The sequence below is a fragment of the Neolamprologus multifasciatus genome, chromosome 12, assembly GCF_963576455.1.
Source record: "Neolamprologus multifasciatus chromosome 12, fNeoMul1.2, whole genome shotgun sequence".
NCBI classification, from domain to species: Eukaryota; Metazoa; Chordata; class Actinopteri; order Cichliformes; family Cichlidae; genus Neolamprologus; species Neolamprologus multifasciatus.
In genome coordinates this window covers 11,018,166-11,043,351 of record NC_140450.1, presented here as the reverse complement: position 1 = coordinate 11,043,351, position 25,186 = coordinate 11,018,166, and the positions used below count along the sequence as shown (strand labels likewise).

The window sequence follows — 25,186 nt, the reverse complement described above, 5'->3', positions numbered from 1 at the left end:
ATGTCCCAGTTGTAGCTTCTGCTATGAGGCGACTGGGTAAGAAGCTGTGCTGCTCTTTTAGCACCAGTTTTTCAAACTACTGGTAAATGTGTCTCTGTGTTTTGTTGTTATTATTATTAACATGCCTGCAAGATGCATATGAATATATATGATGTATATGAAGCTGGCAGTTACATATTTAATTTATCACAATGACCTAAAAGTCATTAGTTGATCTCCCTATCGTGTACAATCATCAGACTTTGCTTGTACTGATTCACCTTTTACTTTAAAAACTCCCTTCATTCTTCATCCTCAGAGATTTAGATTCATTTTAAACTTATGTCTGCATGCATAAATGCACTGACTTGCTGTCATGTGACCAAGTGATTTAATATTTGCATTAACAAGCAATTTGCAAGTGCACCTAATAAAGCAGGTGTTTTTTCTCTCTTTATAACTTCCTGACCCAAAAAACTCCCGTGTCCTTCCTGACAACTTAATTGCTGTAAGAAATTCAATACCAGAAAAAAAAATCAGGTAGAGTGTTAAACTAGAAAATAAGTACCTTTAAATCTAGGGGGAAAGACAAGGGAAAACTATAGAACCACACAGCTTGAGGGGACAGCACAACAGAGGGAGATACACAGGAGGAGAAGTGGGCAGACAGAGCACACCTGGGGAACACAGCTGAACCAAAGTCAGACTGATGAGACAGGGGAAGAAAAACTAAACATAATACACACGAGACTATCAAAATGGAACAGGAAGTAACACACAATGAGACTCAGACTAAGACACATGGGCTTAAAACTGGGACTGGGGATAAACAGACATGGAAACGTGACAGACTGGAGAGACAAAGGAGCAAAACACAGAACAGACAGACACGGGTACATGACTGGGGAGACTGAAGGAATAACAAAACACGGATATGAGACTAGGACAGATATGAACAGAAATCAAGAACTATATATAGAGGCACTGGAAAGTAGCAGGTTGTCCCATTTTACTGTATTGATTTAAACTATTTGCCAAAATGACAGAAATCAAATCTCAGTCAAATGAAAAAACAAAAAATGTAATGTCCTAATAAAGGTTAATAAAGGTCATTTACATGTGAACTATCCACAAGCCTGCATGGCAAAACACAAACATTTATATCTATAACAGACAAGTCAAATACCTCATTAAAGTAAAGTTATTTACATAACGTAAAAAGATTTTAAAAAATCTAAACCAACTAAAACCTTTCTATCATGCTGAATTCATCTGACAAAGATGTAAAGTTTGTCAGTGTCTCTTTGAATCCCATTTCCAAATGCATTTATAAAATCTTTTAACCAAAGTATTCTAAATTTTATTTGGCAAAACAAGCACATTAGTATTTATAAATTATTTCAACTGAAGACATACAAAAATCATAAACAGACAATAGAAAAAAGCTAAAATCAGATCAGTCATAAGAACTTATATGTCCCAAATCGTGTATTCAGTAAAGTCTGCTTTGAAATTTCTTCTTATTACAAACTTTAGTGTGAATAAATTCCTGCATTTTTCATTTATCTACCAATTCACAATCAACCAAAAATATCACATAAACATTTGCAAATTTTGTTATTTATAAAGTTTGCCATTATTTATAAATGTTATAATGTCACATATGTACTATTATGATGAAAAAAAAAACATTTCAAAGCTGGACATTTATAATTATAATTATATAAAATAACAATAAGAATAAACTTAAATACAGAAAAGGTTTTTTTTAAGTGTTAGCAAATCTTTAAGGGTTTAATATCTCCATAACTGGTAAATGAAGGATATATGGTTTGTAAGGGAATTAATTGATGATGTCATGTAATTTATACATTTAACAAATTAAGTATAAAATCCTTACCATCCACAGTATTGAATCTCGACTCAAAATCAATAGTTTAATAATTACATTTCATATATAAATCTACTCTCACCAAATGTATACACTAGAAAACTATCAATCACTGTCCATGTTTTATTGTGGATAATATTTCCCACTTGAGTTAGCGTGCTTCTTCCTTTTTCTCTTCTCTTCCTTGCAGTCATTGAAAACCTCAGGCGACAACTCTGGGCAACAATATTTTTCAGTTTTTTTGCATCGGCATAGTCGATGTTTTCCAGTTTTCACCTGCAATGAATCAATGACATATTATTATGTCTGAAATGATAATGTGAACATTTCAAATGCAATGCTTTAAGTCTAAAAATGTTTACATGCTTGGTTTACAAATATTAGCAGTCACACCTATTCAAGTAGTAAGTAAAGTTTATTTATTAAGCGCCTTTCGTAGACAAGCAGTCACAAAGCGCTGTACACAAACGTCAAAATAAACAGAATGTTAGGTACCAAATTAGGCAATATAGACAATACAAAAGTAATACTGCATTCACACTATAGCACAATATTTTTGTGCTATATTTTGAGGGGTTTGTGTGTCCCAGGGATCCCAAGGGCTATGTTGTCGGGGGCTTTTTGCCCCCTGGTAGGGTCTCCCATGGCAAATTGGTCTTGGGTGAGGGACCACACAAAGAATGATTCAGAAGACCCCTATGAGAAGACCATCAAGGGAACAGTTTACCCTGCCCAGGACAGGGTTACCGGGGCCCCGCCCTGGAGCCAGGCCCGGGGAGGGTGCCCAAGGGTGAGCATCTGTTGGCCGGGACTTAGTCCATGGGGCCCGGCTGGCCACAGCCCGAAAAAGGGGGCATAGGCCCATCTTCCTGCAGGTGGTGGGCCTGCAGGAAGATGGGCCTATGCCCCCTTTTTCGGGCTGTGGCCAGCCTAGGCACCGTAGGGGTCAGGTGCATTGACCTGGATGGGCGTGACTGGGAGGAACGGCCTGTTATTGGACTTCTGTGCAAACCACAGTTTGGCCATAATGAACACCATGTTCGAACATAAGAGTGTCCATAAGTGCACGTGGCATTAGGACACTCAAGGCCGCAGGTCAATGATCAATTTTGAAATCGTATCATCAGACCTAAGGCGATATGTTCTAGACACTCGGGTAAAGAGAGGGGCTGAGCTGTCAACTGATCACCACCTGGTGGTGAGTCGGATCAGGTGGCATGTGAGGACACTGGACAGACCTGGTGCACCTAAACATATAGTGAGGGTGTGCTGGGAACACTTAGCAGAGGCCCCAGTCTGTGAGATCTTCAATGCACACTTCCGGCAGACCTTCAACAGCATTCAAAGGGAGACTGGGGACATTGAGTCTGAATGGACCATGTTCAGCATCTCCATTGCCAAAGCCACTGCACTGAGCATGCTGCTGCAAGTTGCTTGGTGCCTGTCGTGGTGGTGACTCTTGAACCAAATAGTGGACACCAGAGGTGAGGGGAGCCACCAAGCTGAAGGAGGAGTCCTATTGGACTTGGTTAGCCTGTGGGACTTCGGAGGCAGCTGATAGGTACCGACAGGCCAAGTGGAATGTGACACGGGCAGTGGCTGAAGAAAAATCTCAGGTGTGGGAGGAGTTCAGAGAGACCATGGAAAAAGACTTTTGGACCGCCTCAAAGAGATTCTGCCAAACCGTCAGGCGACTCAGGAGGGGGAAGTGGTGTGCTACGTGCACTGTGCATAGTGTGGGTGGCACTGCTGACTTTGACTGAGAAAATTGTCGGGTGGTGGAAGGAATACTTCGAGGACCTCCTTAATCCCACTGGCACATCTTGCGTGGAGGAAGCAGAGTCTGTGGACGAAAGGGATGACCCGCCAATCTCTGGGGGCGAGGTCACTGAGGCAGTTAAGCAACTCCTTTGTGGCAGAGCCCCTGGGGTGGACGAGGTCTGCTCCGAGTTCCTGAAGGCTCTGGATGTTGTAGGGCTGTCTTGGTTGACACGCCTCTACAATGTTGCGTGAAGATCAGGGGCAGTATACCTGGATTAGCAGACCGGGGTGGTGGTTCCCATCTTTAAGAAAGGGGACCGGGTGATGGCCTCAAGCTCGCTTTGGAACGGTTCGCAGCCAAGTGTGAAGCGGTGGGAATGAGAATCAGCACCTCCAAATCTGAGGCCATGGTCCTTAAATCTGAGGCCATGGTCCTTAGCCAGAAAAGGGTGGAGTGTGCACTCCGGGTCAGGGATGAGTTCTTTCCCCAAGTGGAAGAGTTTAAGTATCTCGGGGTCTTGTTCACGAGTGATGGGAGAAGGGAGCGGGAGATCGATAGACGGATTGGTGCTGCGGCTGCCGTGATGCAGACACTGTACCGGTCTGTTGTGGTGAAGAGAGACATGAGTGTAAAAGCGAAGCTCTCAATTTACCAGTCGATCTACCTCCCTACCCTCACCTGTGGTCACGAGCTGTGGGTAGTGACCAAAAGACAGAGATCACGGATACAACTGGCAGAAATGGGCTTCCTCCGAAGGGTGGCTGGCCACGCTGAAGAGATTATATCTCTTGGCTGGCCTGGGAATGCCTTGGTGTTCCCCTGGACAAGCTGGAGGAGGTAGCTGGGGAGAGGGAGGTCTGGGCTTTTCTGCTTGGGCTGCTGCCCCTGCGACCTGGCCTCAAATAAGAGGAAGAAGATGGATGGATGGATGGATCGAGTTTTCAGTATGCTAACTACTATGTGAAAATCAGTATGCTCTGGTAAAGCTTTGATAACCTTTCCTGGATTTTACTGTTAAATATTCCTGGCTGAAAAAAAAACTAAAAAATGTTTCAAATTGTATTCTGTGTTGAATATATGTATAAATTACTTGTGTGTTGTATCTATTACAAGAATTCTTTGTCCTTTACTTTTGAAAGTTGTCATTTTTTAAAGCAACCTAATTGCAAAAACTGATTAAACAATATGTGGTATGAGAAAAATGTAAAACTTGTTACTATTGCTGGAAATAGCAATATGTTTTTGTTTAAATCAATACGGGCATCTGTACTACCATAAGCTCTACATTCACACAAGCTTATCTCTGGGAATGATGTGTTTAAATGAAAATGTTAATATTTTCTAAATAATATTCTAAATTAAAAAAAACTTTGAAGCATTTACATTTTTTTCTCAGTATCAATCCTAAGAACTTAGCAGTGCATGTAACTTATAAATACAACATAAGGCATGTATTTATAAATAGGCTATAGTTCAGACATGTATATAAACTATATTTTTATATGCATGTATATTCCTCTTCTTTCAGCTGCTCCCTTTAGGGGTCACCAAATTGAAATGTGATGCAGTTAACTATGAAAGGAAAACTCAGTAGGCCTACATGCTTCTAGTAACTAAAGTTTCATGACAAAACGCATAAATGTAGGTTTAAATACCATTGCGTTACAAAGGAATTCTAGAGTTTCTTTTCTGTTTTGGTCATTCACTGCACGCATGACATGAGCAACACATAAATGAAGTAGGAACGTATAAAAGGAAGGAAGCTCAAAGCTCTTTTAATAGAATGCTGATTTGCACTGTGGCAAACCACCAAATACACAGAAACGCCAACTCACTTGCACAGAAGTAACAAGAACATAAAGAAAAATGTGTGACCATTGCTCAAAGTTCAGCCTATTCAATGGCTAGTTCAAACTTCTGATTCATGTTTGAGATTGTGTGCTACGCAGATTTTCCTTAACCCTGAAGTCCTTAAATGAGCAAAACTATAGAAACCCTTGAAACCTCAGCTGACTGCTAAATATAATTTCATAGTGAATCACACACCCGTCTGTGTTTTAAGTTGGGGCTGGAAGGCTAACAGTAGGTGTAAATATATTTAGTGTCTACGTACATACTTAGGTTTCCATTGACTTTCCCACAAAAATTTGGTACTTACTAGCCACCTATTTGGGGAATAATAGTGCATTTTTGGTCTATAATGGTGTTTACTTTACTTACTATATGTGTAATTTCAAATAAATAAGTATAAATAAGCATTTAAATAAATAAAAGTTTGTGTCTTAATAAATAAAATCATTATAACAAGTGTGTTGGACAGATCCTCTGAAGTAAAGACAAAACAAAACCAAGTAGAAACAGGAGGAACACATGGCAAAAAACCACAGGGACACGAGAGGACATTGCAGACTTGTAAGAAGAGATAACGAGCAAAAGCTGACAGTGGTGGAGTCAGATAATATCAGTAGGTTACATTTTTCCAGGGAGTCCACTGACTCCAGTTGGAGAGCACCAGTGAGTCTCTGGAGCGAACCCTGAGCTTGCTGATTTTCTTCGGTATCAGAGTAGATGATGACTGTCCGGTCTAAAATCAGACAAGAGATAAGAGATCAAAATGCAGTGGCTATAATGACAGACATTTAGATCTCATAAAATTTTGTTTTAGTGTAAGATTGTGCATACTTGGCCATCATCTCTAAGCACATATTCAATTTGGTGCTCCAGACTGAAGAAGCTGTAAGGTGCTGACCAGGTGGATGGTGGATCAATGGTCACATTCACGTCCTCGTTCACTAACTCACACTTGACAATCTGGGGACTATCAGGTTGAACTAAGAAGAAGAAGAAACAGTAAATAATATCGTCCATGTGTGTATATAAAACAATAATTCAAACACAAACATATGTGTATATATATTTAACATGAATCCATTTGCCTTTAGATTCAGTTAATGCATTAACGTTACTGTTTCACTTAAAACTTTATCATGCATGGACTGCATACATGGACTTTCTTTTTCATCAGAAAATGTTTTCAAAAAGGAAAAGGTGCTTTCTAGTTGATAGTCTTCTACTGAATGCTATTTATGTAGCTCAGTTTTACTCAGCTTACCAATGTCTCTGAGATAAAATCTCTTCGATGTCCTGAAAACGGAGAGATCACGTATAGCCTCAGCAGTGAGTTCAAGCATGGTGCTTTCCTCTGCGTAGGGTGAGAGGTCGTGAGACATCTCAAACTGCAGTTTCCCCTCTGCGAGCCGCTGACTGCTACTAATCCACTGGCAGGACTTTGAACCTTTACTGCTAATAAAACAAGCAGTAAAAAACAAACAAACCAGAAAACAAAATACAACAACAAAATCAAAAATACACACATCTCAGGTGGTTCATCTAGTTTGGGCATCTTAACTGTAATTTGTCTAGATTATTATTTCTTTCTTTCTTTTTAAGTTTTAAAATTTACCAGTTATAACCCAGTCCAAGACGCACTGCTGTGTATCCATTGCCTGTCCAAGTGCAGTTGAAGTTACAGTCATAAGACTTTGCCCGACAGTTGATGAGAGAATCTGTAATGATAAACAATATCTTTAAATTCTAAGGTAATTTAAATGTTTGGGTGAAAAATGACAGCAAACATCACTACATTTTGTAAAATGATACTTCACAGAATGGTTAACTTAAAGCCCTAATCTCACCTACTAGAGAGAGAGAGAGAGAGAGAGAGAGAGAGAGAGAGAGAGTGTTTTACCCAAACTGTCAGGCAGTATAAAAGTGTCTTTGTTAGTGCTATATGTTGACTGTATATTAGCAATATAGGTTCCCCTAGTTGAAAAAGTCCCATCATTTAGAGCATGTGAATGGTAGGATGAATGAAAAATGAAAGAGAAACTCACCAATTGTGTCTTCTTCATCAGCCTTCAGCAGCAGATAGGTTGAGGATAGCATCTCTTCTCCTCTCCAGCAGCTGTAGTCACCCAAACTTGGTGTATCTATATCTAACACGGTCAGTTTTGGACCATTTAGCTCTACATTTTCATCATCTTCCAGTGGATTGCCATTCAGCTTCCATGTGACGATGTCGTCAGGTTTTGAATTGCAGGTCAGTGTGTAATTCTCATCCCTTTTTGCCACCGCAACTACACAAAGATAGAGAAGATAGACAGATAGATAGACAGAGAAGAAGTTAGTAGATGAAGATTTTAAACCACAAATGAATATTAGGAAAATGTTTGGATCATAAAAAAAGACATACAGTTTTCTGGAAAGTGGTTGAGTTCGTGAGCTCCCGTGAGGCTGATCATTAGAAGCCCAAATGTCCACAGTGGAAAGGTCATCTGAGGAATTGTGTGACAGCAAAAAGCATTTATTGAAAAACAATTCATCACTTGCATTAAAATAAGTATCGTGTGATTTTTAGTGAAACAATATGTAAAGTGACTCATGGAACTTTCAATTGGCTCAAAGTTAATTTAGTTGAGAAAATGCATTGAAAATAGGTAATTTGCTTCTTATCTGTAATATAGATATGAAATTAAACAAACTAGAATTTAATTTATATATATGTATAGATAGATAGATTTATATCTGGAAAAGAACTCACCCTGAAGTGATGTCAAAAGCAAAAGTGCAGACGTTCTGCCACCGAGATCTTGATGATTGTATGGTCTAACTGCCCACAGAGCAACAACTTTATATTGCAATGCATGATACACATCATCGACACCTCCACCTCCAATGTGACACTTTGGGAGAGAAAAACTGACCGATCAAGTAAGTGATAAGAGTATGCACATTTCCTCTATACTGCTTTGCATGTCAAATTTTTTTACACATCGAAGCTGTGACTTTCGTACAGGGGACTAAAAGATAAGAAATGTGGGTGTTCAGTAGGGTGGGGGGTTGCCCTCAGCCTTTAAGGTGAAATACAACAGTATAATACAATGTTTGATAAGTGCTTATCTGAGAATGAATTGAAAAAATAATTTTTAAAAAACTATTGCAATCACAAAAACAGGACACACAACACATTTTATGTTCAATATTAATGCGACCAAACATTTTCTTGGTTGGCTCTTTATGTGCTAACACGCACACAGACACACTGGTTCCCGCTTCTCAACTTTCAGTTTTTATGTTGGTTTTTCTTTATATAACCAGGGCTGTAAATGTGGGGCAATAGCACTCCTTGGTATCAGTCTATGCAACCTGTGAATAGAACAAAGAAGCACTGATCTTTCAGTCATCAAAAGGTAATGTAATACTATAACATAAACAACATTTTTTTAATTCAAAGTCTTTTGAGAACAGGCTCAACCCTATTGACATTAATAAATACAGCTGGTAGCAAAAAATATATCAGTCACTTATGATTCAAAAAAATAAATAAAGCAGAATAAATGTGACATTTATGACTAGTAACCACCCTTATCCGATCAGACAAACCTGGGCTAAAGGGTGCATTTTTTTCTGTATTGCTCTAAATAACATGCTGACTTTGCTACTGATGTTAAGAAATCCATGATCCACAGTAAATGACTGTTTTTATAGTGTTTCTCACAAAACAAGCCGCTACGAAATGTCACAGAGAGGTTACGAGAACAAGCTATTTCCACTATTTCCTCGCTCTTTGCAGTCAGAATGATTGCTCAGCTCATTGTAAAACATATTGTGAGATTAATCCAACAAAATTGCAAAACATAAGCAGAACATTTTTTATTAGCTGCTTATATGTACACTGTCTTTATTGTAATTACAGACTGAAATACCAAAAAATGATCTAACATTTCTTTGATCAGATAAGCAAGACAGACCAAAACTGTTCTTTAAGAGGTTTCCTCCCATGATATTATCATTGTCATGCTCCCAAAACCTCAAAAACATGCACAGACATTACACCGGAAAGGAAAGACGGACACAAAACAGGACTTTCCCTCTCATTAGTCATGTAGGCCAAATGTCAGCTATGACCTAACTAGACCTCATGTTTTTTATTCTCGCACATACTATGCAGACATCAAATGTTCCCGTCATATCTTTAACTATGTGAAAGGTACTTCCACAAAACTGTAGAGGGATGCATTATTATTGGGTCTCAAAAATCTTTTCTGCCTTTCTACATGCTGGTTAAGGTTAACAGAACATATGTCCAATAAATTCAGAGAAAATTGTTAGACACTTTGAAAAGAAATCGTTTCAGGTTTCAGTTCCTCAAAAACCTAAAAAGTAGTATTATTCATTAATCATCTTTAGAGAACAGTTTCATGCATGACTTCAAAGAGCTGAATAGTCACAGTTGCTCAAATTATTTCATACTTTGTGTTTTTACAGTTTATCATACAATACTTAAACCTAGTTTCTACGACTGAACTTAAAGCTTATTTTGATCAGTTATTCATTTAATGTGTATATAAATGATTTTCATTTCAACTTCAGCTTAAAAAATTCACAACTAAAATGTTTACTTAATAGTAATTGGACTTTAAAGGTCAATCCGAGCTCATAAAATAAGGTAAAGTTTTAAAGTCCCAGTTAATTCAGTGTTACTTCCGCGTGAACCCCAAAACTGAAAACATTTGTTTCCACTTTACATAATATTCAAAACTGTGCCAAGCTCTGAGATCACGTCAGTCCAGATAAGATTCTGACAAACAGAAAAAAAACCACTATGTCAAGTGTGTTGTCAACATATTAATAGTGATTAAAAAAATTAAAGAGCAGAAGTACACAACACTGAAGAGGAAAGAGATGTTTTTTGCTGTAAATGAGTGGAATTCTCTAACTTTATAGACCACATGTTCTATTTACATTAGTGATGGATGCCTTTTATTCTGAACAGAAAAAAAAACAAAAACACTTAAACACACTGGGGAATCCAGAAGAGGGGCATAATATGGTACTTTCCATATTAAGAGGAACAACACTGCCTGTTTATAGAAGCATATACATGTATTTTTCTACCCTGAATGTGTTTGTTTTTAACCTTTAGGATTATGAAGCAACTAGAAAGAGATAAATATCATTTCTGCCTACAGATGCCTCCTAATAGGTTACACACTTAACATTAGACTTGGTGTTTGGCTGCAACCGTTTCAAATGTACTGTGGTGATAGCAAAATACTTTTCTTTTGAAATTTGAAAAAGAACAGCCAAAGCATATGATAAATGAGAAAAGTAATTTTTATTACATGATTCATTCCACCATTACATTTTTCAATGTGTGGACATCACAATGCAGAAGAGGCAGCGTGAGAAATAAAAAGGTTTGCACATTCCACTTAAATAATTTCACTCGTACTACAGAACAAGTGACACGAAGGGCTTCGTAAAAGCTTCCATAAAAAGCTGATTTTACTTGTTTTATACCAACTGTAACACTTTGTGAACACAAAGCAAAAACAGATGAACAAAGCTGATGAACCTTCTGTGCCAAAGCAAGGCGAGCCAGGTTTTCCAAAATGTTTGCTGGTGGTTGTTAGTTTGCTTCATTCTTTGAAGCCTCATCAAAGTTTTCAACGAGATCTGAAAATGGAAAAGGGAGAATAGAGAGGGGTGTATAGCAGATCAAGACAAAAAACACAAAACCGTTGCCCAAGTAAGAATAAGCCCTTAGACTTAGAATTGGTGGCAGAAGCCTGCCTTACACTTATATCCACATATGTTACTAAACATTTTAAACCAAATAAGGGGACATATATCCCATGTGATCAAGTCCAGGATAGACAGACTTGAATGTGATGGTTATATTTTCTTACCTGGAACTTCATCATCCTCCTCTTCAGCAGCAACCATGGGAGCTTTGTTGTCTCCTGGTGTTTAAGAATGCGGGGAAGGAGGAAGACAGAAAGATGTTGAGAGAAAGAATTCAAATCTACTGCAAACAAACAGGTCAAGAAAAGAGCACTGTGGGCACCTGGTTTAGGCAGATTCTCTGCTAATCTCCGGAGGCTGGTGAGACTGTCAGCTCCCAGCTGGTTTAGGATTCCTGGGAGCATCTCTGTGATCTGTTTGTTCTCAGCGTGTCCTGTGATTGTAAAAGTGTTGGCAGCCAAGGAGGCCTGAACCTTTGGGTTATTAAAGTGGATCACTGTCCCATGGTTTGTGAACATATTCACCTGAAGTGGTGGTGGGGTGGGGAGTGGGGGAAGAAAACAGTTTAAGGTAAGTGTAAAAGAAGACAATACACAGTCCAAACACCCTTTTCCAACCATCTCTCGGGTCCTCTTCAGCTGACAACAACTGGTTTTCAGTCAGATGGCTTACACCACAGATTCTCTTTTATTTCCTTAAAAAAAAAGAAGCTTATCTAAAATGTTGTTTTGTTCCTCAGAACCAATGAAGTTTAACATTTAAAAAGTACTTCAGTATCTTAACATTGCTTATTAATAAATTTCAGCACTATAAATCCATTAAATGTGAATGACTGCCCATGCTGTGCTGTACATTACAGAAAGAACCTGCTGTACCTCTTCAATGCCAGAGATATTGTTGACTCCCAGTTTCTTCAGGGAAAACTGCAGCTTCTTATCATCTGCTGTAGCCGTTCTGTGCACCACCTTCTTCTTTCTGCGAGCTGACCCCTAAAGAGCAGAAACGTTAGAGTCAATTTGAACTCACGACTCAAAGTTTACACCCAGTTTCTAGCATATGAAACAGACTCACCTTGCCGCCTATGCGGACCTGAGCCTGCAGTTTGGCAAGCTTTTCCTGGTTCATTATCGACTCCTTCATCTAGTGTTAGACACAACAGATATATATAATAAAAGGTAGGTTAGTCTGGCTGTAAACAGTTCTTTTTAGTGTTTCCAGAAATTACTGTAGAATCTTTGTATCTTAGAAAAGTTGCCAAGGAAAGCCACCTGGGATTCAGTGCCAAGTGCCTTACTCACGAATGTCAGTCATTTGGGGGAAAAGAAAAGAAAAATCTCCCTTGACACAATTACTCAGAACTAAATTTGGTTAACTACTCATTTTTCATTTAGAGGCTGAGCAAGATGTGGGACTCGCGAAAATATAAAACAAGTTTGTATGAAGGATCTCTCTGGATACCCTTATGACTAACACAGAAGCAATTTATAAAACTATACGCCATCAATCGATGACATAAAACATGAAAACGGTAATAACGAAGTGCCAACTTCAAACTTCCCCAACTCCCGACCAGAGCTATGTTGTCTCAAGAAATTAACGAGAATGCACAACTGTCCCGGCCAAAAATAGCTGCACACCGCAAGTCTCGGCTGAAGCCCTTCATGAATCAGAGGTGGTCAGCTGAAGTCAGTGCCCTGAAACGTCATAAACCCGCTTTCCCAATATGTTCTTACGATGCAAACTTCTGCTTTTTAATCAAACTCTGACGGCATGACACTTACTTATTCTAACAATATTCACAAATTATGTCAAATGAGCTACCGGTTGGTTAGCAATTCGAGCTAAACAACTAGCCCAGGCCTCTTAAACTGATGTTAGCATTCAGATACAGCTGATGCCTTCATTGCGTTAAAACCCGTGATACAACTGTGGAGGGGATGTTCAAACGTCAGGAGTCAAACTATATAAGTCTAAGACATCTAAAAGGGGTAGACGGTAGTGAACTAACCTGAGAGTGTGTAAACACGCGGGTCACACCGTTGATAAGGGACAGGAAAAAGGAGCGATATCCGGAAGTGACGCCGTTAGATGCCGGATGGCAAAAAAGCTTACAAATATGTCCAGTGATTTAAAAACAGCGTTAATCCCAGTGTTATCGAATAAAAAAATAGTTAAAAACTTAGAAAACAGCTACTTTCAATGTAGTTAAAAATATGGGATACTACTGAAGATGATCAGATTTCATTAGCAGAAAAATGCATATATTTTCTTAATATCCAAATATTATCATTTTATTAGCTTTATTACCAATCACATATATTAATAAAAATACATATAAATATAAAGGCTTTCACTTTAAGTATTCATTTAGTGAACATTTTACGGTATTCCACAACGGAAGTAGTCACGCATGTAGTCATGGCGTCCTCCTGTTCACGAGAAACAACGTGATTACTCGATAACATGAGAAACTTTTTGTTTACTTAGACAGCCAATATCAGTATCATCCAATTTCAGCATATCATAAGAAAAAAGTACGTTTGCACTTCTGGATTTTTTCACTTGAAAGGTGAGAACCGTCAGAGCTCAGTATAAAGAAAATGCTAGCTGGCTAAAGTGCAGTGTGCTAGCTAAGTTGTGCCTTACTAAACACGTTGGGCCACTGTCCGAGTAATTAACGGTGTTTGATTTGAATCTAATAACTTTGTTAAACTTTCAGCTATTCGGGAAAAACTGCGTGTCTTCGATTGTTATGTACAACAACTCGTTACAGTGAAGTAAAGTCGTTAGCTCGCCAGTTCCAATCTCGGGAAGGTCTAATATTCGAAGTAAAAGGTGGAGAGCACTGCAATACAGTCCGCGTTGAACAGAAAAAAGGTTTAATTTAAAACGGTTTAAATGTTGTTGAAAAATCACAGTGACACTGTCACATTCTAAACTCTGCTGTACTCCCAAACTGAAGCAAAAAATCACGTTAATGTTATCTAATCTGTTACAATCGAAATAAAATTTTCCGTTTTAGACAGAAATGTACGTTTGGATATTGTTGGTTACAAAAGGAGTTCTTGTTTTTCTACCTGCAGTTTCTAAGAGTAAATATGTATCCCTGTTTTTATCCCTTATTTATCTTCACAGACGTAAAGTGATCAGCACAGAAATGGCTTCATTTAAACCCACAAAAATTCAAGTTTATCCAAAACTTGGAGAGAAAGTCACTCAAGACACACTCTACTGGAAAAACTACAAGGTAAGACTTTTCTCTCCTATGCGGTTTATTATCAACTAAAGGATTATTATCAACTAAAAATGTCCTTTATGGTATAATCGCTATTTTGGTTTGTTTATTGTCCCCTAAAACTTGTTATTTTAAGACCATTCTATCTCAGTAATGCGTCATTGTCAATGTAATAGCTTAATAACAGTTACACTTTTCAGAAGACTAACTCTTCAGCATATTCAGACTTTGAAATTGGACTATGAATAAATAACAAAATATGTTGAAAGAAAATGACTAATTTTAATTACTTTGCCACTGTGCTGTAGTTGTTTGCACTTTGCCTCACAGTAATATGTCCAAAAACATGCTTAACTGGTGATTCTAAATTGACCATATTTTTTAACATTAACATGATTGGTTGTCTGCCTCTCCATGTTAGCCCTGAAACAGATTAGCAATATCAGATAAGACAACGGAAAGAAAATGGATGGATGACATTTACTAATAATTGCTTTAAATCCTTTTCTCGTCTTACTTTGTTTTTCTTCCTACAGGCTCCAGTCCAGATAAAAGAATTTGGCGCAGTCACAAGCATAGACTTCTCCCCGGTGACTCCACATAATTTTGCTGTGACAGCATTCACAAGAGTATGTTAGCTTTGCTTGTATTAATGTAGAATTTTCCACTCAGTTTAATCTGGGTTCACTTTAACAATTCTGGCTTATACTGGCTTCTTAATGAGTAATAAACTTTTAAGTATGCAGGATGTGTTTAAGATGTCTTCTAATTCAAACACTCATTTTGTTACAGATCCACATTTATGGGCCATTTTCCCAGGAGCCTGTCAAGTCATTTACCCGTTTTAAGGATACAGCTTACTGTGGGAGATTCAGGTCAGATGGTCAGCTCCTTGTGGCAGGATGTGAGGACTCTGTCGTGCGACTATTTGATGTTAGTGGCAAAGTGGCCCTCAGGCTGTTTAAAGGGCACACAAAGTAAGTTTTACACAAGCCTCTGTCTGACTGTGACAAAGTGTTCTGTCATAGAATTTAAAGGAAGGGTTACAAAATAAGCTTAATTTCAACTTCCTGATGCACTTTGAGGTTACTACTATTCTTGGCACTCTAACTATCATCTAATTGGCTATGATGGCAGTTAGGAGGAAATGCCTGTGTATCACATTTTCTTTGCTCACTTTCAAATCCACATATAGCCTCTATAGCACTAATGTTGAAGGAACCAAAACAGATCATCACTATTTAAAGTTTGTGGTTTACAGCATGTTGCTGTGTGGTGTTTTTATCTTTAATAATAAAATGTAAGTGAATTGTTGAGAATTCTTACTTTCAGCAGCCTAATTTCTTTCCTTATGTCACTTTCACCGGTAGTTACAAAAGAAAAAAATCAAAACATGTTACTAATGACTATTGCTAATGATTTATTTTATTGTTTATTCAAACATTTTTGACGATTTCAAACTTAATTTCAGTCTTATTGGTTATTACCTGTTCACCTGCAATACTTTTATGGCCCACCAGGTGGATACTCTCCACATTAGAAATCAATGGTCTACCACTAAAACCATAATGCTGATGTCCTGTTAAAGTGTTTGATTGGCCCTGATGAGCTGGCAGTGTCTTATGAGGTTGTTTTTTTAGTAAAGGAGTAGTTGAATGATGATTTCTTAAGTGATCCATCGACTGAATTTGATGATGACATCAAGAATTCTGACAGCCTGTATTTCTGACTTATAAAAGTGCAGTCTCAAACGTGAACTGATATTAATCATGTCATTTGTTTTTTATTTTTTTCCCAGGGCAGTACATTTAACAGACTTCACCTCAGATCGTTACCAGATCCTCACAGGGTCGGATGACTATACTTGTCGACTTTGGGACATTCCAAATGCCACTGAGCTCACCACCTACAGAGAGCACACGGATTATATTCGCTGTGGTGTCACGAGCAAACTCAACAGAGATCTCTTCATAACTGGTGAGATAGAAGCTCATTTTTAATTGTGTGTGGAAATATCGAGAGGAGGACAGGAAGTTAACATTTTGCCCTGTTGGCATCAATCACAATCATTTTATATTTCAATTTCGAGTGCAATTTTTACCAACAGTCATGTAATGAAAGAAAAACATCTCCTGCACCCACATAATGGAGGATTCAAGCAACGGACAGTAATCTTATTAATGTAATGTTAAGACAGAAGTACACTAATTCAAATTCAAAGTCAGTAACTGCAGAAAAACTACATAATCTCACTCCAAATGCTACCCCTCTATTGTTGAATCAAGTGACGCTGCAGATGGAAGTATGTTTACAAGGATGAAAAGGTTTGGCCTGATTTTGTGTGACTAACATTTGATGCTCTTTTTCTAGGATCATATGACCACACAGTGAAACTGTTTGATGCCAGAGTGGAAAAGAGTGTGATAACCATGGACCATGGCCAGCCAGTGGAGAGTGTCCTCCTCTATCCCTCTGAGGGACTTCTTGTGTCTGCAGGTAGTCACCAGTATAATTCATGTAATTCAAACAATGACTGTCTGCTGAGCTAATTTTAAGCTTCACACCTTTTTTACTTCCTGGAATTAGTTGGCATACTTTTAGTCATCTGCAGTTTAAAATAATCCTTGTTTATCTTGCACTGGGCCTAGGTGCTGCCCCTAGTAATAATCTATTGTCTGGAACTAGACATGGCTACAAAGAGCCTACATTTAAGCCAGTACTCTTCTTAGTAGATGGGTGGAGCTGCTGTGCTCACAACCTTTTTATGAAATGACAATTTGAAGGATGTCCTTTGTCTTTTACCGACACAAGAGTAGGAGAAAACTGTCTAAAACTGACCACTTAAACCCGGCTGAAACCTGGGTCTGTTGGCTTATACGGATTACCTGTACATATGCTGACTTCATTATTTGAAACTTTGGCCATGTTTATGTGAGCATCCACCATCCTAACACTACATATATTGTAGAAAATAAGGAAAAGCATCATAGACCGCGATTTAATAATTTCATTTTTATGTGCCAGTCCTAAGGCTGAATAAATGGGAAAGTTGTGCCAGGAATGGTATCTGGTTTAAAATCTATGCCAAATTATCCAGCTGCTATGGCAACTACTTGGAATAATTAACTTGTGTTAAGTACTTATTTAGTACTTGTTAAATACTTATTTAGAACTTAATTTTCTTGGACTACAACATAGGGCAACAACAGCAGTCCATTTCATGCTTCACTGTGGCTGCAGTTCAGACTGCAGCCACAGTGAAGCCACAGTCAGTCACAGTCACAGTCAGCCACAGTTTTTATTTTATTATGTGCCCTCATCCACAAACCCTACATTATATTTAATCATGGTTAACCACAGCATTAAAAAACCTTCAATCCCTTTTTTTTTCAGGAGGGCGCCATGTGAAGGTTTGGGATCTGCTAAAAGGAGGCCAGCCTCTGGTGTCACTGAAGAACCATCACAAAACTGTCACAAGTTTGGCTCTCAGCAGCAACGGACAGAGACTGCTGTCAGCTTCTCTTGACAGGTAAATGTCAAACACATGCACGTCTGTCATAACAAAGAAAGAGGAAATGTTCTAACTGGTGGAATCAAACGTCTCAATGCTGAATATTTAGTTAATAGTACATTTGTAAATCATGTGCTTGGTTTTGTTCTGTGTACCTAGGGCGTTCATGAAAGAAAAGTTACTCTCATTTGAACCACCCATTGAATTTGATTTAATGCATATCCTGTGTTTGTCTTTCAGGCACGTGAAGGTGTACAACACAACAAACTACAAAGTGGTCCACAACTTTGACTATGCTGCTTCTATCCTCAGTCTGGGTTTGGCTGTAAGTCATGCACTTGACCCTTTGTTAGTTGCTAAAATATATATTTTATTTACTATTTCAACTTCTCTGTAGACGAAGTGCATTCACTGAATACACCACCAAAGTGAGCTTAGATGGGCGAGATCAACTATAAGAATTCATTCTGTTTCTTTAATTGATGAAAGTAAAACTCTGAATATGTCTTTCTTTTTAGCCGGATGATGAGTCCATTGTTGTGGGTATGACCAACAGTATTCTGAGTATCAAACACAGGAAAAAACAAGAAGATTCAAAGGAAATAGCTGGCCAACAGAGGCGCCGTCCATCGTATCGTGTCTTTGTGAAAGGGAAAAATTATGTCCCTAAACAGGCAAGTTCACGATTGGTAACATGTAGAAGGTGTGAAAATCATTCTCAGATGTAATACAAGGTCTAAATAGATGATGGTTTCTTACTGTGCTAAATAAGTGTTAACACGAAATCAGATTGACTCATGAGACTGTCTGATTTCTCACCTGTGATTCATTCAATTTTTGGTTCTTCTCTAGGATGATTATCTTGTCTGTAAGCCTGTCAAAGAACATTTGGCCAAATATGACATGCAACTTCGAAGGTTTGACGTATCCAAGGCTTTGGATACAGCTCTGGGGGTATGCAATTTATTGATTTATAGTATTATCTTTATATCATTGTTGAGGTGCCTTTTAGTCTCCGTGTTGTTCATTTTACAGTGGGCAGTACACAACAGTACGTGCAGTTATTTTGGAAAAATAAAAGTTAAACGTTTTATTGTGTTTAATGTTCAAAGGTATTGTTTTTTTTGTTTATAGACATATATCAGATTCAGAAAGCCTGAGATCACCGTGGCTGTTATAAAGGAGCTGGATAGAAGAGGAACACTGAAGAATGCACTGGCGGGAAGGGATGAACGAGGGCTCTCTCAGTTACTCAACTTCATCATCGGGTGAGATGCCAGAGAAAACTGAGCCATAATGTTAGCATTATGACCCCTCACAAACGAAGTGAATAACAGCCTCAAGGTCACTAATTATTTGATCGGTCACTTTTGGACCACAGACACTTTTGTGTAGTTCCTCTAATTCTTGAAAGACGTCTCTCCAATTTTGTGTGTCTGCACTGCAGGAATTAAAGTGAACTTGGGGAGTTTTTTATTTTTATTTTAAGTAGCTGTTTCAGGGTAAAGAACCTTTGGCACAAAAAAAATCCCCTTTGACTGATGTAAGTGTGTGGTGATTTATGAATTTGTAGGTCAACACTTGGTTCTAAAATACGTACTATTACTTTACATCTTTTGTCTAGTGTAGAATTTACAAATAGCTGTCTGAATTCTGAAAATGCTTCACAGAAAGTACCATTGCTCCCAGTGTTTTTTGTTCTTTTTCTGTTTCTATCATGGATAGTACCCCATATAAAACATGGGACACAACCACACGGTAATTACCACATAACAACAGTGCAACAACAGTGGCTGCATATTTAGGTTCTGTCGTAGGGGAATCTACAAAGATTCCCCATGGAAGTAGAAATCAGGTCTTAGCTTGCTCTATGTCTGTGCCTCAGCAGGTTAGAGCTGTTTTGGTGGCACAAAAAGTACCAAAAGAGAAGTCATAATGTTTTGGCTCATTGATTTGAATGCTTTGAGTTTTATAGTTTGCAGCTGTACAACAGATCATGCAGAAAAATGTTTCCCACATTCATTCTTTTTTCTGTTTCATCCAGGAACTTGGTTGATGCCAGGTTTACTCCTGTCCTCGTAACAGCAGCCGAGATGATCCTGGACATCTATAAGTCAGTCATTGGCCAGTCACCCGTGGTGGACCGACAGCTGCTGCGGTTGCAGGACCTTGTGGAGAGAGAGATCGATTTCCAGAAGGAACTCTTGGAGGTGTTGGGAATGTTGGACACAATGTTTGCTTCCTCCCTCCCAAGAAAGGAGGTGCCATGCTCTGGCATCGGCAGGTCGAATGGTCTGACTCAGGGAGAACCAAGCACCTCAAAACCACAGCTGCAGGTCACCTGAGACTTATAAGCTACTTTAGACTGGGTTTAAGTACCTTTAAAACATTTCTTATTGAACCATCAGACGCAAAGCTCCTGTCTAGGACGTTTTGAAAAAGAAAGGTGCAAGTTTTAAGAGACTGACGAAACCACAGTCTCACTCTGGTGATTTAATTCAGTGTGACTAGCACAATAAGTATCAGAGAGACCATACATTTACTGTATGAAGAATATCTGAATGTGTGGATGTAAAGCAAAGCATTTCTTGTATTAGAAGTCTTATAATTACAAGTCGAATTGTAAATGCGAGTCTGTATGTATGGTAGTGGCTGAGTTCACTGTGAGTGTGTATTTTTATAATGTCTGACATTGGTAAATGTTTCATGAGCAAATAAAAAATAAGTCGTTTGTCATTTCCACACTGACTGATTATAATTGTTTAATTGCTTTGAACAACAGGCTCGAGTAACTGCGCAGTAAATTTCCATTGTTAAAATGAATGTTTTTGTTTATATAGCCTGGCACAGTTTTATCGCCCTCCATTGGGGTGCGCTGTAACCTCAAAGAAACTGAACTTTCACTCGTAAAGGAGGAATTTGCATGTAAGCAGACGGAAGACCGAAGGCTTAAACGGAGACAGGAGAGGATGCTGTGTCAGTGGAGGCTGAGGCTCAGTCTGCAAGCGCATCAGCACCGACTGTCGACCCCTTTCCAATTTGTAGCCTAAATACGGACAGTTGAATTAGCACTTAGCCAAAGGAGGATGAATCCGAATTAAGAGGGATTTTTCTCCCCCACATATAAGCGTGCTGCCAAGGTTCTGTCGGAGTTTGAGCCCCTGTGCAGGTGGGTGCATCAATATTTTACTTGAGGAATTAGTTCAATGTGTGTTTTGCATGCAGTCTTACTGACAGTTTGCTAACTCGTTAAGACTCCCAAAACAGCGTAATTTAAAAAGCTTTTAACAATAAGTAAAATACTTTGAGCCATCAAGAAAAAATACAATTGCACCTAAAGCTAGGTGGAGGATATTTTATGAGAAATAGCCACTGACGTCCCAAATGGGATGAGCACTTCTGCTGTGTCATATAGCTAGCATATTTACAAAATAGCAAAAGTCCCCCTATCCCCTTTAAATAGTTTTTCCTTTGACACTTTGATATTAAGTTAATATTATTTAAAAATAGATATACCATTTTAAATGTAAACGCAATGCAGTAATTAAAAAAAGCAATTTTTTTCTTTAAAAATAGCTGTTTTACAGCGATTGTGTCCAGTTTAGGAAGTGACCACTGATAGAGAACCGATCTGAACCCTACAGGGTGAAATCCAATCGATTTCCTACTAAACACGCAGACACACACACACACACACAGCAGATTTGGGAACATTTGGAGTTTCGGTGCTTCAACACACCAAGGCAGAATAGTATCATCATTAAAATCATTATTCTTGGGATCAAAAGATTATCCTGTCTCATCACAGGACCCCTGACTCAGCACGGCACATAAAAGGTTTGGTAATCTCTTCAGGATCAGAGGAAAAAGCAGAATAACAAAAATAACAAAAGAGGTAATGGGTAGTCACATGGCCACTCCAAGTGTGCAGTGTGTTTTCTCTTTTTCATTTTAGTCTCTCAGTTATCTTTTTGTTTTATGTTTGTCTTCCCTGCAGATGGAACTGAGCAGAAGGAAAGTGCCTCTTTATGTAAGTATGCGCCCCAGTTTGCAGTCTAGATCAGCTTCTTAAATTAATCTCAACAGTTAGTTTTCCCTCTGGAAAATCTCTAAAAATTGAGTTTGGAATTCAGTGAGAGATCAGCATCCTTGTTTATAAAATGAAAGTCACTGACAGATTGTGCTGTGTCTGAAAGGGTGTGACTGATATGTCTTCCTATGTCTGTTCATCATGTTAGCTGTAGTTTCTCTGTAAGATTTATTTAAGTGTGAACCCAGTGACCCTTTCACTGTGTTGATGGAAATGGTGTTTTCAGACATATGAATAAATAATTTCTGTGTTGTTTTTTTTTTTTTTTTTTTTGTTTGTTTTGCCGTTGAACACTAATTCAAAGTAACTCAGGGAAAAAAATAAACATATCTATCAGCACATAGGTGACAATAACATCCTGGCATTTGTGTAGCTACCTACCAAATCAGTAACTCCGTGATTAATTCGCAGTGATGTTTTTTATTTGTATTTTACTTACTCAGAGATGAAAGAGAAATTGTATTTGCTGTGTATTTGATATGTGGCGTTTTTGATCATGGTAACCTTTTGAACCCCTGCTGCCTGTGATTAAGCTGTGCACAAACAGGGCATGACTTTGGTCAAATATTATTTTTTATTGGTTTGGTGACCAAACAGTGTAAGCAAAATCATGCTCCTTTCGAGATCAAAGGCAGATGTTTTGCTCACATTTCAAGTTAGTTCAGTAATCTATAACTAATGTCATGCCCCTGAAAATTCAGTGATTTGACTAAACCTCATGATCAGTAACTTGTAGAACCACCTTCAGCAGCAGTAACTTGAAGTAATCGTGTTTTGGGGGGATCATTGTCCTGTTGCATGACCCAGTTTCAGCCAATCTTTAACTGTTGGGACAGTTTGACTCTAGAATACTTTGGCATACAGATGCTCCACTCAATGACTCCAATGTGCCCAGGTCCTTTGGCTGTTTGTGCTGATATGCTGTGCTTGTTTATTGCCAAATGTTGCACTGTGCATTACGACCATCTCCACTTTGGTCTCCTCTGTCCAACAGACGTTGTTCCAGAAGTCTGTTGATTTGTTCAGGTGCAACTTTGCAGAACCTAAGCTATGTTACCAATTTCTTTTTAGAGATAAGAGGCTGATTTAGTGATTTTACCGTTTGTGAAAATATACGATCGACCAAAGCTTCCAGCACGTTTAATCAGACTTTATAGGATAATTTGATCACATACAGAAAAATGCTTTGTTGTATCAGTGCAGATCACTTAGCAACACAACAATGCATTTGACCAAGTGTATCACACTGGATTTCTGCATTTTCTGGATAATATTTTTGAAACATAACATTAACCTAAGTATTATAACAAACCAAGCACACCCCTTTGCGAAAACAGAACAACTTGAGTAACAGTAAATGGAGCAGAATCACTGAACTGGTCTAGTCAAACTTGGAGGCAGCCCACCTAGCAACTGACAGGACCTATAGGATGTGCTGCCAACATCCCTGTCAGGCACCACAAGACAAGCACAGAGCTCTCATGCTCATACCTCAGCAAGTCAGAGCTGTTTTGGCAGCATCACTTGGATCTAAACAGTATGAGACGGGTGGTTTTGATATTGTAGCTGATTGGTGTATGTGCTCACATCCACTTAATAATATGCTATCCTTCAAGGTGCAAGACAAAGTAAAAAGTAGCATATGGCCACACTGGCACACTTCATATCATTGAAAGCACCAGAAATAGTTTTGTTTGAAAGTCTGCTCCAATCCATTCTTCTTCTGCCTCTGGCATTATCAACAGATATTTCCAGTATTTCGTTTAGTGACCACATTATCATTAGTGGTCACGGTCTGGTCAATCATACAGACGTGGAGAGTCTTAATGAGGGTCCAGGAGAAGCCTGGTTGACGTTTGAGGATTTGTGGTCAAATAGAAGTCTTCCAGACATGAAGAAATAAATAAGTGAACGCAAAGGTTAGATTAGGTGAGACAATGAGAAATGGAGGCAGGATTACTCAAAGTGTCCTTATTTTAGTCAATAAGAGGAGTGAAAGCAAAAAGCCTCTGGTTTTATTAACCATGAGAAATCAGGTCAGCTGTTGAGGCCAAAAGAAAGACTACTGAAAATACACTCTTAAGCCATCTACACTAATCTGTAATGTATATTGCATTTCACGGTAAACCTTACCTTTAGGACCTACATTTTGGCTGCAGCTTTTTTCCCCTCAGGCCTGTTCCTCTACTCCCGCCTCAGTCAGTCTTTTGATAGGTTTCCAAGAATAACCCACACAATATGTCTTGTGGCCTCAATACACTGGTCTATTGAGGCCACTGTAGGTGGACAAATTGATATCGTCTACAATAGATTAATTCCCCTGTGACTGTTGGATGGTGGTGAAAAAGCAGCAGCTCTGTTAAAAGGCAACTAGCCTGGGAAGCTTTCATTTTGTAGCTAGTGAAGCTAGTTCATGTTCAGCCTTTATACTTGAAATCTTTTGGTTGCATTAGTTATAACCACGTATTCAAAGTGGAAGCATCACATGAAGACAACAGCATGGACCCAGAAATGTGCAAAGATGCAGAAATCTGTTGAAAAACTTTGGAGACTACAAAAAGTAGAAACTAGCCAAAGAACATAGTGGATGCATTTATACGTACTTGTGAGTCAAGAGTGAGTGCTAGACTTTCTCAAGTGGTTACTAAGAAGACTGATTGAATGCTAGTGTTGTTTATATTTACTGAAAGTGTGAATAAGCAGCTGTTTTCTCACAATTGCCATATGAACAGCTTGCCACTTTTTGGCTGACAAGTTAAAAAAATGAATAGCTTTCAATATAACATAAATATTATTTCAATATATAAAACCTCAAGGTCTCAGCAAATCAGATTTCCTGGTATCCTTAAAGGCTTGTATTGTTTTAATATAATTAACAGAACAGTTATAGGATGTGTACTAGTCGATTTTTTTATTTTTTATTATTATTATTTTTTTAATTTTTATTTGTGTGACTATTCAAACCTTTTTTTCATTCTTTCTTTTGCCTTAAATGAGAAATCTAAAGTCTTGTAGCCTGTCTGGATCAGGACAGGTCTTTGAGGAGGCGCTAAGGCATTCCTGTTTTTATTGAGGAGGGATGGTTTATTGTACCCTCGAGAGGAATGCTATCAGGGGATTTGGTGTACTTT

The 25,186-nt window shown here is 38.4% G+C and overlaps 4 protein-coding genes across 9 annotated transcripts in view; 2 read left to right on the top strand and 2 right to left on the bottom strand.

Annotated features, from left to right (window-relative positions):
* Positions 1-115: 115 nt before the first annotated feature.
* On the bottom strand, positions 116-8,216 carry il12b2 (interleukin 12B 2). Its single transcript, XM_085179701.1, has 7 exons — positions 7,885-8,216; positions 7,526-7,768; positions 7,096-7,198; positions 6,745-6,935; positions 6,315-6,463; positions 6,106-6,216; positions 116-2,146 (listed from the first exon to the last, which is right to left on the bottom strand). The coding sequence occupies exons 1-7, from the start codon at positions 8,072-8,074 to the stop codon at positions 1,994-1,996; spliced, it is 1,140 nt and encodes a 379-aa protein (XP_085035827.1). The 5' UTR covers positions 8,075-8,216; the 3' UTR covers positions 116-1,993.
* Positions 8,217-10,790: 2,574 nt separating this feature from the next.
* Positions 10,791-13,351, bottom strand: LOC146506491 (transcription factor BTF3-like). Its single transcript, XM_085179711.1, has 6 exons — positions 13,228-13,351; positions 12,291-12,359; positions 12,095-12,208; positions 11,542-11,743; positions 11,384-11,437; positions 10,791-11,150 (listed from the first exon to the last, which is right to left on the bottom strand). Exons 2-6 carry the CDS (start codon positions 12,357-12,359, stop codon positions 11,104-11,106), a joined length of 486 nt encoding a protein of 161 aa, XP_085035837.1. The 5' UTR covers positions 13,228-13,351; the 3' UTR covers positions 10,791-11,103.
* A 254-nt stretch (positions 13,352-13,605) lies between these two features.
* utp15 (UTP15 small subunit processome component) lies at positions 13,606-20,707 on the top strand. The gene is made up of 12 exons (XM_085179697.1): positions 13,606-13,788; positions 14,355-14,466; positions 14,991-15,083; positions 15,247-15,431; positions 16,253-16,431; positions 16,825-16,950; positions 17,848-17,983; positions 18,206-18,290; positions 18,484-18,639; positions 18,818-18,919; positions 19,100-19,233; positions 20,010-20,707. Exons 2-12 carry the CDS (start codon positions 14,377-14,379, stop codon positions 20,308-20,310), a joined length of 1,587 nt encoding a protein of 528 aa, XP_085035823.1. The 5' UTR covers positions 13,606-13,788; positions 14,355-14,376; the 3' UTR covers positions 20,311-20,707.
* A 109-nt stretch (positions 20,708-20,816) lies between these two features.
* The window catches only part of LOC146506489 (rho guanine nucleotide exchange factor 28-like), a 43,353-nt gene continuing 38,983 nt past the window's right edge, over positions 20,817-25,186 (top strand). For 5 of the 6 annotated variants that reach the window (XM_085179693.1, XM_085179691.1, XM_085179692.1 and 2 more), the window contains exons 1-2: positions 20,817-21,134; positions 21,963-21,995. In XM_085179693.1, coding sequence (XP_085035819.1) covers positions 21,963-21,995 — 33 coding nt within the window. In that variant the 5' untranslated portion in view covers positions 20,817-21,134. Of the gene's footprint in view, positions 21,135-21,773; positions 21,861-21,962; positions 21,996-25,186 lie in introns of all 6 variants that reach the window. The other variant, XM_085179689.1, reaches the window with a different exon arrangement.

Bases quoted from the DNA above. Each gene is read 5' to 3' on its own strand.
- LOC146506491 (XM_085179711.1), bottom strand. From the start codon at position 12,359: ATGAAGGAGTCGATAATGAACCAGGAAAAGCTTGCCAAACTGCAGGCT. The intron at 12,209-12,290 runs GTGAGTCTGTTT...TCTGCTCTTTAG, and splicing joins AGGTCCGCATAGGCGGCAAG to GGGTCAGCTCGCAGAAAGAA. The intron at 11,744-12,094 runs GTACAGCAGGTT...CCACCACTTCAG, and splicing joins ATATCTCTGGCATTGAAGAG to GTGAATATGTTCACAAACCA.
- utp15 (XM_085179697.1), top strand. From the start codon at position 14,377: ATGGCTTCATTTAAACCCACAAAAATTCAAGTTTATCCAAAACTTGGA. The intron at 14,467-14,990 runs GTAAGACTTTTC...TTCTTCCTACAG, and splicing joins TCTACTGGAAAAACTACAAG to GCTCCAGTCCAGATAAAAGA. The intron at 18,640-18,817 runs GCAAGTTCACGA...GTTCTTCTCTAG, and splicing joins AAAATTATGTCCCTAAACAG to GATGATTATCTTGTCTGTAA.
- il12b2 (XM_085179701.1), bottom strand. From the start codon at position 8,074: ATGAGTCACTTTACATATTGTTTCACTAAAAATCACACGATACTTATT. The intron at 7,769-7,884 runs GTATGTCTTTTT...ATCTTTGTGTAG, and splicing joins CAACCACTTTCCAGAAAACT to TTGCGGTGGCAAAAAGGGAT. The intron at 6,217-6,314 runs GTATGCACAATC...GTCTGATTTTAG, and splicing joins TGCTTAGAGATGATGGCCAA to ACCGGACAGTCATCATCTAC.